The 15,061-nt window shown below is 39.1% G+C and overlaps 1 protein-coding gene across 1 annotated transcript in view; it reads left to right on the top strand.

Annotated features, from left to right (window-relative positions):
• The window catches only part of DOK6 (docking protein 6), a 514,846-nt gene that overhangs the window by 413,568 nt on the left and 86,217 nt on the right, over positions 1–15,061 (top strand). Inside the window, exon 7 of the mRNA XM_008261454.5 lies at positions 8,765–8,882. Coding sequence (XP_008259676.2) covers positions 8,765–8,882 — 118 coding nt within the window. The remainder of the gene's footprint in view (positions 1–8,764; positions 8,883–15,061) is intronic.

Raw genomic sequence — 15,061 nt, 5'->3', positions numbered from 1 at the left:
TATACAAAAATCTAAGACAGGAGGGATCAGCTTTTTCCTTGGGATGTTTTGTACAGCATGATGAACATAGTCAATGATTATATTTTAAAATTGCTAAGAAAATAAATTTCAAATGTCCTCATCACAAAAGTATTCATCAATAAGTTAATTAGCTTGATGTAATCATAAATCATAGCCTCACAATGTACCCATAAATAAATACAATTAAAATTTATTGATTTATGATAAAACATTTTAAATAGTACTTAAATATACAAAATCATGCAAAATAGTCATTAGAAATCAATGCTTTCTCATCTTAATAGAGTAAACAAATGTTGATAGAACAAATAAATGTTGAGAGAACAAAATATACATTGATGAGTGTGTGTGTAGATTCTATATCAATATATTTTCTATATATATATATATTCTATATCAATATATTTTCAAGTACCCATAAAATATATACAGAAATTGATCACATCTTCCATAAAAAATTTAAAAATAAACTTCAACCTATGGAAACTGCTCAGCCCATGCTCTGATTATATGACTAAATGAACACTAGTATTAAAACATGTATAAAAGTCAATGCTTAATGAAATGCACAAGGAAATATTTTATATATAAAAAGGAACTAAGACTATAATAATAAAATTTTGGAAAACAATTATTTTATTTATAAAGATACTGGGAGGTGGACTAAGTGAAAATGCAAAAGCAAATGCCTTCTTTAAATGAATAAGATTATAATTGCAAATAGTTAACATAGGAAGATAAAGAAGAGTAAGAAAACAAGAGAAGGAGCAGGTGGACATTAAGACAAGAGCAAAACATAATATATAAGAAAAAATTGAAAAATATAAGTTCTTTACACAAATGAAAGCCCAAAGTCTTTCTAAAAAATAAAAATATAGAAAAATTGTCCAAAAGTAAATATAAGTAGTGTCTGTAAATTGGAGATACAAAAGGCTTTGTAAAAACAGGAAAAATTCTTCTTAAATTCTAAAAGAATTTGCTGCTTTTATATAAAAATGTAAATACCAAGGAACTTTAAGAGAATTGATGACTCTTTGAGAAACAGTGGTGATAATTCTTATCTACACTCAAACTGAAGTCCCTAGATGGAATTCTGACCTTTATTATTTTATTTTTATTTCTCAAAACCCCTTAGTACTCATATTGGGATTTGTTTTTGTTTTGTTTTGTTTTTAACTTTTATTTAGCAAATATAAATTTCCTAAGTATAGCTTATGGATTACAATGGCTTTTCCCCCCCATAACTTCCCTCCCACCCACAACCCTCCCATCTCCCGCTCTCTCTCCCATTCCATTCACATCAAGATTCATTTTCAATTATCTTTATATACAGAAGATCAATTTAGTATATATTAAGTAACGTTTTTAACAGAACATAAAGTGTGAAATACTGTTTGAGTACTAGTTATAGCATTAATTCACATTGAACATCACATTAAGGACAGAGATCAGAGATTGGGATTTGTTAATTTTAGCATCAAAAGAGCATCAAAAGAGTGGATATACTAAAAAAATTGGAGACATAATGGGATGGCCCCTTGGGTTACTCAGGGCCCATGTAATGGAGTCTGTGCTAGACAGCGCAACAGAGGAACTTCCGTAAGTCACTTTACATTCAAGGTATGGGAAGAGCTGAGCCAGTGATCAGAGATTAGAAAAGCAGGCAAGAGTCTACCACCCCTGCTTCCATTGCCTGCAACAGTTTAATGGATGCTGGCAAAAAAACGTGAAAGACTTTTCAGTCAGAGACAAAGACTTTAGGACACAGCAAGCATCGTGAATTTCATGTCCATCCGACTCACTGTTCCGTATTCCCGTGGGGCCATGTGCAGCTGCCCAGATGGACACTCAATGTGGACACAGCTGGAAACCTGGCTTCAGGAGGTTCCCAGTCTTATAAGATGGCTGCTAGCAAACCTTGCCAGTGTTTGTCCTAGAAGACATTATCTGCGTTTCCCTGGTCAAGGAACAGTGTGCCCTCTGGCCTGGAAGAAGACACCATATTTTCAAATTCTCTGTGTAATGTAAGCGTACTTGGAAAGATAGTAAGGGACAAAAGCCGTCACAGGAAATGCTAAGTCACGAGTGACTCAGGAGGAATTGTTTTCTGAAATTGCCCTTTCAACCAAATGTGTTCAAATGAGTTTTATAGTAAGGAGAGATGAAGATTGCAGCAGGAAATGGCGTTGCGAGCTCCCTCTGACATCAACTACAATTTCAGATGCTTACAAATAAAAATTAAGTTTGTTTATTTACTGCCTTAATGGGAGTGAGTGGAGGCAGCCAACCCTTGTTTATTTATTTATGAGATTCCTCTCAATATAAGGCTTTTTTCTTTGGGTTGTTCCTTTTCATCAATTTGAGGGTAGCATAACCCTTATCCATAAATAAATAAAATAAATAAATAAATAAATAAAATTTTAGCGTGTGTCCTATGGCACACTTTGAGTCTAAGTCATTTTCCTAGGATGTGGGATTTCTGAGATTTGTGGATGCAGTTCTCAGATAGAACACAAGCATTCTCATTCCTCTCCAGACTTGGTTGAGCTGTGGTCTTTACTTTTTCCAGATGCTAACAGCAATTTCTGATTCACTGCTTAGTATCTCAGTGAACTGACTGCTACCTCAGAAAAATGGAACCAAGAGTCAGGTAGAACCAAAACGATAGATGATACCACAGGTGTCTCCAAACCTGAGTGCACTGCCTCCATGTCCAGTGGATGCTTGTTACACTGCAGATCCTTTCCAAATCCTGCCACGTGTGAGAGGAAGAGCAGGGTTTCTTGCCAGCAGGAGACCACAGGTAACTGCTGAGGGAGTTCTGGCACAAACATTTGCAGAATTTTGAAGCTCATTGAAGAATTTTCCACTAACTCTACATAAAGCACAGCAGATCCTCATACATGATCTAGAAGATGTGGATCCATCCTAGTCAACTTCTTAAAATACAATAATTGCGGCCAGCGCCATGGCTCAATAGGCTAATCCTCCGCCTTGCGGCGCCGGCACACCGGGTTCTAGTCCCGGTCAGGGCGCCGGATTCTGTCCTGGTTGCCCCTCTTCCAGGCCAGCTTTCTGCTGTGGCCCAGGAAGGCAGTGGAGGATGGCCCAAGTGCTTGGGCCCTGCACCCCATGGGAGACCAGGAGAAGCACCTGGCTCCTGGCTTCAGATCAGCACGGTGCGCCGGCCACAGTGCGCCGGCTGCGGCGGCCATTGGAGGGTGAACCAACTGCAAAAAAAAAAAAGGAAGACCTTTCTCTCCGTCTCTCTCTCTCACTGTCCACTCTGCCTGTCAAAAATTTTTAAAAAATACAATAATTGCTTACAAATGATGCCACGATATAATTTTCTCTTTTATATATGTGAAAACAGATTTTTCATTAGATATTTATTTGCAATATAAATATAAATATGCTTTTTTGGTATATACAATTTTGCGATCCTGAAAGCCCTCCTTGTTAAGTTGTTGTATTATATATAGTAATTAAGAAATTTGTATAGTATTTTCAAAGTTACTGTTATCTTAGTGCTTTCAATTGTTATAATATTATAACACTTAAGGGTAGTTTTTGTATATCCTTTTTTAAAATATTATTTATTTGAAAGAGTTACACAGAAAGAGAAGGAGAGTCAGAGAGAGAGACAGAGAGAGAGAGGTCTTCCATCCACTGGTTCGCTCCCCAACTGGCCACAATGGCCGGAGCTGTACCAATCTGAAGCCAGGAGCTTGGAGATTCTTCCAGGTCTCCCATGTGGGTGCAGGGGCCCAAGGACTTGAACCATCTTCTACTGCTTTCCCAGGCCATAGCAGAGAGCTGGTTCGGAAGTGGAGCAGCCAGGACTGGAACAGGCACCCATATGGGATGCTGGCCCTGCAGGCAGTGGGTTTACCCACTGTGCCACAGCGTCGGCCTCGTATTTCCTCTTGTTGAACCTTCCCATCAAGAAAAGTTTTAGCAGGAGCTTAAAATCAGAACCAACAAAGTCTTCTAATAAAGTGTGTGAAATACTGTCACATTGTTTAGTCATTGTGGACATCAAGAAGACCAAAAAGACTAGTTTATAACATACTGCTGTGGCATAGTAGATGAAGCCTCCACCAGTGGCATCAGCATCCCATATGGGCACCAGTTCCTGTCCTGGCTGCTCCACTTCCGATCCAGATCCTTCCTTATAATGGCCTGGGAAAGCAATGGAAGACATCCCAAGTACTTGGGCCCCTGTACCCACAATGGCACACCTGGAAGAAGCTCCTGGCTCCTGGCTTCAGATCATCTCAGCTACAGCCATTGCAGCCATTTGGGGAGTGAACCAGCAGATGGAAGAATTCTCTCTCTGTCTCCCTTCTCTCTGTAACTCTGCCTTTCAAGTAAATAGATAAACCTTTTTAAAAAATAATATGTTGCTTAAAGTTAATACACAAATTAGAAGTCACCGGATAGCTCAGAGAGATCCCACATCATTTGTTAGATTGTCCATGGCCCAGATACTTGTACTAACTTCCTAGAGCTGCCATAACAAAATACCACAAATAGGGTGGATAAACAGAAATTTATCTTCTCACAGTTTGGGAGAATCAAAATGCAGGATCAAGATGCTGGCAGGATTGTTTGTTCTAAGATCTCTTTCCTTGGCTTGCAAATGGCCACCTTCCTGTCGTGTCTTCTTCTCTGGGGTCTCGTACAAATTTTGGAATTAGGATTAGATTTTGGATTAGGATTCCACTTTAATAAACCCCTTTAACCTATCTTAGCCTCTTCAGAGGCCCTATCTTCACATAAAGTCACAGCAGGGGGTTGGGGTTCTCCCTATGAATGTGAGAACAATCCAATCCATAGCAGTACACAACCCTTGATTATGAGATAGCCAAGACACACTGGACAAGATTTGTATCTGTGGCAAAGATCCTGAGAAAATCTGTGATCAGGTACAAACACAAGTATTCCCGTTTTCTGCAATTAAATGTGGAGGTAGAATGAAGGAAAAGCAAAGAAACAAGTGAGGGTAGAGACGCTGCTGAAGGCAAACTAGCACTGGAAAATGGGGATGAGTGAGAGCTGGAGAGACGTGAAGAGCAGACGGCTGCAGGGACTCAGCTGGAGATGGCTCACAGGTGTTCTCCTCTTGCCTCCGTTTCCAGCAAACAAAATGCGTTTGCTCCATTCCTGTGGTGCTTAAGACTAACCATTTGGGAGGCAAAGTATTTCCCAGAATAAAAAAGAAAATTCATTTTTGTCAAATTTTGGAAAGACTTATTATAAATAGATCTATTATAAATATTAATAAACAAATTATATTAGAAAAAAGAATGAAGAATGGTGAATACTACTGTAGACAGAACTATAACTAATATGAGACTCATTATATGGAGAAATTGATGTTATTAATGAGATTGCTAACACGAATTAAAGATTTATGTGTTTAATTAAGTTTATGGTTCATGAGGGAAATTGGCTTTAAAGACAAAAGCCCTCTTTTTTCAGTAACAATTTCATAAAATGAGCCTTGTCTGCACTGCCTTGCAGCAGATGAGAATATTTTACATATTCTCAACATGCGTAGTCCACCCATGAGTTCTGCCCTGGCGAGGTGGGGAAGTGGAAAAGTGCAGAGCACATGCTGGTAACAAGCATCCAGATTCTGAGAGCTCTGCTCTGTTCCAGCCCAGAAACGTGTCTTTTCTCTCTTCACTTCCCCTGCCACACCCAAACTTGAACATGTCAACTACAGGATGCAGGAATGGACAGGAAAATTTTGAAATATGTTAAATATAGAAAAATATACAATTGGGTTGCCATATTGCTGTTTGGAGACATCTTTTTTTAGTGTAAGTATATGTTTTATTTTATTTAAGTTTTATTTAATAAATATAAATTTCCAAAGTACAGCTTTTGGATTACAGCAGCTTTTTCCCCTGTAACCTCCCTCCCACCCACAACCATCCCATCCCCTACTCCCTCTCCCATCCTGTTCACATCAAGATTCATTTTCAATTATCTTTATGTACAGATCAATTTAGTAAAGATTTCAACAGTTTGCACCCACACAGAAACACAAAGTGTAAAGCACTGTTTGAGTACTAGTTATAGCATTAATTCACAATTCACATAGTACAACACATTAAGGACTAAAAAAAGAAAAAAGAAGGAACTTCAGCAGTGCCAGATTTCGATGTGGCACTTTCATGTTAAGAGAGCAGTTCTGGAAATGCCTCCCTAGAAAAGGATAAGTGAAGTGTGTTCAAGCTCCCCCACTGCACCTTCTGTTAAAATGTAGACAGACCTTAGCCTTCTGCAGGGTCAGAAGACCTTTTACATCACGTCAGTTGGAACAGGCATCCTGATGTAAAGAGTAACAAGATTTGAATCCAATGCTGGATGCAGAAGTCTGTGAGATACTCATGGGAAGAAGCACCGAGCAGAGTTCACACTGCAATGAGCAAAAGAGGACAACAGGGCTGTACCCAACACAGTCAAGGCTTTGTCATGCCCCACTTTCACAGAGTCAGGAATTAAATGGGGGAAATGTAGAATTTTATTTATTAGGGGATTGTCCATTGTCTGTCAAAACGTGAATTCTTGCTCAAGTTGTGTAAGGGGAATGTATACTAAGATGCAATAAAGCCGTTTCTGTGTGTTTTAAAATCCTGGTGTGACTCAGAGATGAGAACAATGTGAACTATTGTTTTACATGAACTGGTGCCCGAGCCAGTGATCTGATGTGGCATGGGGCTCCTCAGCTAATTCTAAAATAGATGCTTCAAGTAAGACAGTGTGCCACACTTTCATCACAGTTTCTCAGAGAAAACGCTGTTTTAATATGCATAAGGTTCTATCCCAAGAGCAGCAGAAAGCTACTAGAGGCAGTAGCCGCTGGGTAAGGGTGTGAGGAGGTGTCAAGGAAGAGGCTCAGGGGACTCCAGGGGCCGAAACACTGTGCGACCTGTGCCTGGCACCTGTCTGGGGCACCAGCTTCTGAAGAGTTTCTTGCAGTCTCCTTTTGAGCTATTTACCATGCTGAATGCTGCAGAAAGCTGAGAGTAATGCAAGTAATCCTCGTCTGTAGGAATGCAAACCAGGGCTATGAGTCTGTGCTCCTGAGGAGCAGTGGTTTTTAGTCCTTGTTGATTTAGTCCTTGTTGATTTCTTTATTTAGTGGTGGATTAAGTTTCTGATTACAAATTGAAAGTAAGTCATTGTGAAAATAAGTTTCTGATTATAAATTGAAAGTATGTCATTGTGAAAATCAAAAGAAAAATCAAAGGAGGAAGGAGGGAGAGAGGGTAGGATGGGAAGTATCATTATGTTGTTAAATCTGTATATATGAAATACATGAGATTTGATCCCCTTATATAAATTAAATTGTTTAAAAATTCCAAACTCTGACTAGGAAAAGTGTTTTTAAAGTACACTTTCAGAACTCAGTACCTATTATGTTACTGTCAGAAAGATTTCAAGTCATCTTTATTATAACCCTGTGTGTCATAGCAATGGTAATAAAGTAACTACAGTTAAATGCAAAATCAAAGCCAAAAAATGCAAACAAATTTATCTGTGGAATCCAAGTGATTATGGCCTGAGATATCTGCCAGCAATGCAGATTAGTGATAAGCCATTGGAATTCTCCTTAGGATCATTAGTACCACCTTAATGTTCCCCTTTTTTTTTTTGATTTTTTTAACTTTTATTTAATGAATATAAATTTCCAAAGTACGACTTATGGATTACAATGGCTTCCCCCCAATACCGTCCCTCCCACCCACAACCCTCCCCTTTCCCACTCCCTCTCCCCTTCCATTCACATCAAGATTCATTTTCGATTATCTTAATATACAGAAGATCAGCTTAGTATACATTAAGTAAGGATTTCAACAGTTTGCTCCCACACAGAAACATAAAGTCATCTTCTGTAAAAAAAAAAAAAAAAAGAAATTATCAATTCCCAACTTAATGTTCCCTTTTTAATAAGTTAGATTAAACTGATTCCAAATATTTATCTATGAGAATTAACAGTAAAACTACTAGTCAAACAGTACTCTATGTCTTGTGCGGTTGTGTGGGTGCAGTCTGTTGAAATCTTTGCTCAGTATATACTAAGTTGATCTTCTGTATATAAAGATAATTGAAAATGAATCTTGATGAGGAGTGGCATGGGAGAGGCAGTGGGAGATGGGATGGCTGTGGGTGGGAGGGAGGTTATGGGGGGAAAAGCCACAACAATGCAAAAGTTGTACTTTGTAAATTTACATTCATTAAATAAAAAAGATTTATATTTATTTATTTGAGAGGCAGAGTTACAGAGAGGGAGAGACAGAAAGAAAGGTCTTCCATCGCTGATTCACGCCCCAGATGGCCTCAACCACTGGAGCTGGGATGATCCGAAGCCAGAAACCAGAAGCTTCTGGGTCTCCCACCCACATGTGTGCAAGGGCCCAAGCACTTGGTCCATCTTCTACTGCTTTCCCAGGCCATAGCAGAGAGCTGGATAGGAAGAGGAGCATCTGGGACTTGAACTGGAACCCATATGGGTTGCTAGCAGAGGCTTAGCCTCCTATGCCACAGTGCCAGCCCCGGAAAATTATTTTTACTTTTAAAAAAAGTTATCCTTTAAACAGGAAACTCTGCAGGTATCTAAAACGCATTCTATTATGTGTCACCCAGATTAAACCCTCAACATTTAAAAGGACAGATGTCAGTTTCATATTTTAAATAAAGCCTAAGATATGTTTTCCTTTTTTTTTAGCTTCAGACAAGCCTGACTGAGCCCATGACGTTATCCAAGTCGATCTCTCTTCCTCGTAGTGCGTACTGGCATCACATCACTCGTCAGAACAGTGTTGGGGAAATCTACAGTTTGCAAGGCAAGTAACCTTAAAATAATGAAGTTGCTTCAGGTGCACCAGGAGTCATGCAAATCACTGTGTATTTACACTGCTGCATTTTCCTCCATTTCCATTTGTCAGCTGTCATCGGCCACAGTGGGAGCTTGGCAATTTACAGTGGCTTTTTAAAAGCTATCATTTCATACATCAAGGATAAAAAAAAATTATTCTGAACATTACTGTGAGGGCCGAGGACCCAATTTGGCACAAGACTTTGACTAAAACATGATACAAAGCGCATTATCACAAGCTAAAAGCTAATGCTGAGGTCTGTTTCATGCTGTGTTTTAAAAGGGGTTTCTTTCTTAGCATGGTTTTTCCTTAATCAGATTAAGTATCAGTTGAGAAGGCTGACTTCTGACTCCGCAATAACCTGCTGCATAGACCTAATCACTAAGGTTTTAAGGTTTAGCCAAGGCCTTGACAGAGATAGCATATGGAGAAGAGATTGTAGGGTAGACGAGGTCAAGTGTAAACACTTTCTTTGCTTCTGTGTATTTCCTAACAAAAAATGGGCGAATAACGAGTATTGAGTTGGCTTGGCAGGTGGATAAATTAATAGGTAGAAGGATGAGTTCAACATCAGCAGAAGCCTCACCATCAATAGTTGTCTTCCTATTCCTTCCCTTCTGATTTAAAATGAATTTCCTTATCCTTCAAATAAAATATTCAGTTAGAAGCAAATAACTAAGAGCTGAACCACACTGGGGGAAGCCAGAAGCTAAGAATAAGACTGAAGCATACATACCTGAAAGCAACTTAGCGTCCAACAAAAGGAATTGAGCACCACAGGATGGAATGTGATAGGTGTCCAATATGGTCAGGAGTGAGCAATTGTGACCTTGAGCATAGCTGAGCATTCAGAATGCTTTTTTCCTTTAATTCTCTAGCTGTTGCACACAATAATAATGCTAGGTGTTTAAACAAAGAAAACAACCTCTCTTACAAGCAAACTGAAGTCACGTGAGGATCTTACAGCAGCAGTATTTCCTTTCCAGTGTTTCAGTCTTATGGTAATGGAATTTGATTGATGACAATTAATGGTTGAAGATATAAGCTGCAAGGAAAAACAGTGAAACAATTTTAGTCACTTACTGAAGGCAATTTAGGTTTATTCTGTAAAGGGCCACTTATATTTATATTTTCTATTAACAGATTGGCTGATTTCAAAGATAGCGGTTAGCTTTTTGTGTTATTTATTCGTATGATAAGATATTTACTAGAGTAAGGATTAGAGGACTGAGAAAAGCAAGAGTTACTTATTTGACAATTTCAAGAATCAGAAAGAATGGTGAGGGTCAGGTGTCTGGCCTGGTGGTTAAGATGCCAGTTAGGAGATCAGCGTCCTGTATCAGAGTACCTGAGATCAGCCTTGGCTCTGGCTCCTGAATCCCACTTCCTGCAGACTACGGGAGACAGAGGCATTAGCTCAAGTAGTTGGCTTCCAGGCATCCATGTGGGAAACTTGGATTGCTTCCCACTCGTTTTTTTTTTAAGGATTTTATTTATTTATTTATTTATTTATTTATTTATTTATTTGAAAGTCAGAGTTACACACAGAGAGAAGGAGAGGTAGAGAGAGAGACAGAGAGAGAGAATCTTCCATCTGCTGGTTCACTCCCCAGTTGGCTGCAATGGCCAGAGCTGTGCCAGTCTGAAGCCAGGAGCCAGGAGCTTCTTCCAGGTCTCTCATGCAGGTGGAAGGGCCCAAGGGTTTGGGCCATACTGCTTCCCAGGCCATAGCAGAGAGCTGGACCGGAAGTGGAGCAGCCGGGACTCAAACTGGCACACATATGGGGTGCTGGCACTGGAGGCGGCGGCTTTACCCACTATGCCACAGTGATGTACCCCCCCCCCCACTTCAGTTTTCACCCAGCTCTAGCTTTTGGAGACATTTGGAGAGTGGATCAGTGGATGTGCGCACTCCCTCTTTCTCATAAATTAATATTGTTTTTCATTTTTTTAACATGAGAGAGCAAGATATGAGCTTCTCCTACTTTTGCTTCTCTCCACAAATGCCAGTGACCATGTACCCAAGTTGCTTGAGCCATGATCTTATAAAATTAATAATACCTACTCCTATGATTAGAATTAGAGAATTGGCTACCCATATTTGGTTATGTCTAATTGAACATAATCATATACATTTAAAATTGATATTTGTTTGAGGAAAACTAAGACTATATTTAATTGGGAAAACGAAAACCGTCACAATTTCCAGTGAAAAAAAAAAGGTGAGATGTTAATATAAATAGTTTGGGAAGATGTTGAAAAGCTGTATAATGATAACTGTGGATTTTGTCAAACATGTTAATCTGTACATACAGAAAATAAAACACTGTTGCTCTCATTTGGTAGTATAAGTCACATGCTTCTCACAAGGGAGTAATAACATTTAGACTACACACACCTCATAAACAATGTGTGTGTCCAACAGGAAATATTAGAATGAATTGAAAATATGAAAATATTGCCAAACTCTTTGAAGGACAATATTAAGTTACCTCATCAAATACATATAATAATTGATTGGAATACTCTGATTTATCTCATTAATATTAATTCTATCAAATTTAGAGCTTGAAATTGCTTATTAATTACAATGAATAACTTACTTACATGGTCTCATATCACATTCCTTTCTGGTCAGTTGGTTATTGTCTGTGCAACAGCAAATATACATCGACTTAGGTAATTACTGTAAATCCAATATGCAGAGAAGGTATTCAGTGTAAATTCCATTTTACTGAAATGCTGTGGGCTGACTTGTTGCACTACATTCTTCTTAGACCAGCATATTATAACACTTCAACTCCCTTCATTGTATTGTCGCATCATGTATGAGGGTAACTCAGAAGAGCTGTGGCTGGGTGGACATGTAGCCTATCAGTTAGGACATCACTTAGGATGCCCATACCCCAGATTAAAGTACCTGTGCTCAATTCCTGGTTCTGGCTCCTGGGCAGTAACAGCGATGGCTCCAGTAATTGGGTTCCTGCCACCATCCCAGGATACATGGCTTGTAGAGTTCTCCCCCTCTCTTTCTCTCTGTCTCTCCTCCTCTCCCTTCTCCTCCCCTCCCCTACCCCTCCTCTCTATCCAAAATAACCAAGACGTGAAACCACCAAGGTGTCCATCAATAGATGAATGGATAAAGAAATGTGGTATATATACACAGTGAAGCATTAGCCTTAAAAAGGAAAGAAATTCTATCATTTGTGGAAAAATGGATCAATCTGGAGGACATGATGTTAATGAATAAGTCAGACAAAGAAAAGTACATACCACATGTTCTTCCTCATATATGGATTGCTTAAAATCTCAACTTAAAAATGGAACAGCATTTACTAGAGGCTTGGGGGGGTGTTGAAGGGGGATAGAGAGAGTTTGAATAACATGAGTGTTAGATTGAAAGAATAAGTTCCTCATGTTACACAGCATAATGAGGTGACTATGGGTCATAATAACCCAATGTATGTTTATTAAACAAATAGAAGAAAAGAGCTCCAAGCTTCCAGACATAAAATATTGTCAGTGAATGAGAAACTGTGATTTACCCTGACTGAATCAGCACACATTTTATACTTGTATTGCAATGTCACACTGTAGCACAAAAATATGTACTTATTGTGAAATAAAAATAAAATATTTGTGTAAAATAGAATTAAAAGGTTTATGTTGGTGCAAAAAATTTTGAGATCTATGCATACAAAGGATCTTCAGTGAGTTCTTGGAAAATTTGTAATATGTGAAACTAACCATAGGCTTCAAATTTTGCACCAAGATAAGTTTATTTTTTAATTCCATATTTCCACAAAGTTTTTGAAGTACCCTCATATGTAGTAATATAATATCAATAACTGTATATCCAGATACATAGATAACATATAAGTAGATACAGATATAAACTTAGTGATACATTAACAATGATGATTTATTTAATTATCCTTTTGTCTTGTTGGAGTGGTCAAAATTAAACAGAGGACAAGGAACTCAATAACTTTTTACTGGGGCTATGTACTAATGGATCAGGACAGAACAAAACTACTAAAACAAGGAAGAAATGAAAACAGGAACAATGAACTTCAGCACCCTTCCATGCATGTACATATTTGTCCCACAAAACTATATTTAGAAGTAAGGTTCATTTGTGTATCACTTTCCATTGTGCTCCATGGAATGGCATCACTTTTTTTGATAAACAGGAAAATACACTTAGCCAACTATCACCATCAATGTTACAGTAAAAGTAAAAACCTTGTAATGCAGGTGTTACATCGCAGAGTTAACTCCAGGACATTGAGGAATGTAAGTGCATCTTTGTAATTTTCTCATCATACTTTTCATTCTGACTGTGAAGCTGAAATCAATATGAATTAAATTCAGGAGGCTCCACTCAATAGATAAGGGGAGGATTATATCTATTTAAGGTTTAATAGATTGGGAGTCATTAGTAAGTGGCACAAGAAGTAGAATTGAAAAAAAAATCGTCGTGTGAAAACAAATCCATTCTGTATACTAAGCCTTACCTGTAACTTTGACTGCCAGTTACCCTCAAAGCTTCACACTTAGCTCAGTTTCTCTGTATTTGCTCTGTCACACATTCTGGATGCAGTCTTAAGTGCCAGATACTGAAATCCTGCATCTACCTTAATATTTGGAGAATAAGTGCCATAGAATTTGTTCCTCTCTTTGGGCTACTCCCAAAAGGGTGCTCTGACAGAACGAGTTATTATAGTTTCCCTATTGTACTCCTGTAATCTGAAATTAAAGAGAAGCACTAATTAGCTTTCAGCAAGTGCATATTATTCCAAGTAATAGTCAGTTTCTGTTTAAAATCTCTACCCAGATGTGGTTTGCAATTGGTTGAATATGCTACCTCTTCTTGCAGAAGTGGTAAATACTTTTCTTTTCTCTTTTTTGACAAATAAGAATGATTGATATGTATTATAAGATAATATTCTATTTGCATTTCTCTAACTTACTTTTCATTTATGAATCTTTTCATCTTCAGATTTTAATATTAAAGTGTTGTTGTGTTCCATTGTGAGAAAAGGGGTCATTTTTCCATCCTTATTCTTGTTTCTTCAATTTCTGCATTTGTTTTTAGGTATTTGTGGAAATATTTTTTTTTCCCTCCGATTGCTTTTTTCTTTGAACTATGTCTCTGTGGCTTAGTGGATTGTCTGTGCTTTTAGTGAATACCCAGAGGCATGTGCTGGGTGTGGCCAGGAAGCTCTGGTTAGTGCTCCAGGTTGGAGAGAGTATCTAGGGTGACACCCATTTTGGGCATGGTCTCCTATTTTTATCACAAAGGCGAGTATGATCACCTCTGTTGGAATAATCACGCACTCTCCTCCTCTCTTCTAAGGTGATCAGTGCCCGGATGTTAGTCCACAGTGAGCTATACTCATACTGCACGAAGGATCTGTGCAGCACCGATTCCATTGCAACAACCCACCCCAGGCAATCAGGGAGCTTTGTTCATATGGAGCCACTCACAGTGATTGCCCAGACACCTGGATACACCCTGCACCCTGTCCTGCAGTCAGAGTCCCCACAGCCTCAGCACACAAGGTTCCCATGGTCTCAACACACAAGATTCCCACAATCACGTGGTGCAGAGGATCCACTCCACACCACTAGACTGTCCATTCACAGAGGGACAGAGACATTCCCAGAGCCAGCTGCCTGTGGGTGCTCCGCCTAGGCGATTTAAGCCCTGGAACCTGTAATATTTGAGAGGCTGAGGACACCTTACAGTCCTATGTGAGTGCCCAGCCTGCTGTCAATCCTCCCAGCCGGACTCAAAGTCAGTGGGGAACAAAGTTTTTTCCCTCTGGTAAAATCCATGGATCACACACATGCACAAGAGCTGCCAGTCGCAGCCCATTCTCGTTTCACAATGATGTTTTCTTCCAACTGGTTGCTGCTGCAGCTAAAGCTGACAAGATGATGTCTTGTGTCGACCAGTTGCTGGGCACGTGCACAAGAACTGGCACAGCTGCTACGTATGTCCAACATGGCCCCTCCCTCTCTCAACCAGTTTCGGGTACCATTGTAGGGGGATGGAGAGGGAAATCTGCCTCTTTTTTTCCGCTAGGTTAGGAGGTACCTATCCTGCATATGACTCCAAGCTGGGCTCAGACTAGGCTCTC

Source organism: Oryctolagus cuniculus, chromosome 10 (genome assembly GCF_051225735.1).
Source record: "Oryctolagus cuniculus isolate XC-2025 breed Fujian yellow rabbit chromosome 10, ASM5122573v1, whole genome shotgun sequence".
Classification (NCBI taxonomy): Eukaryota; Metazoa; Chordata; class Mammalia; order Lagomorpha; family Leporidae; genus Oryctolagus; species Oryctolagus cuniculus.
The sequence above is the reverse complement of the archived record's forward strand: the minus strand, read 5'-3'. Positions and strand labels throughout refer to the sequence as shown.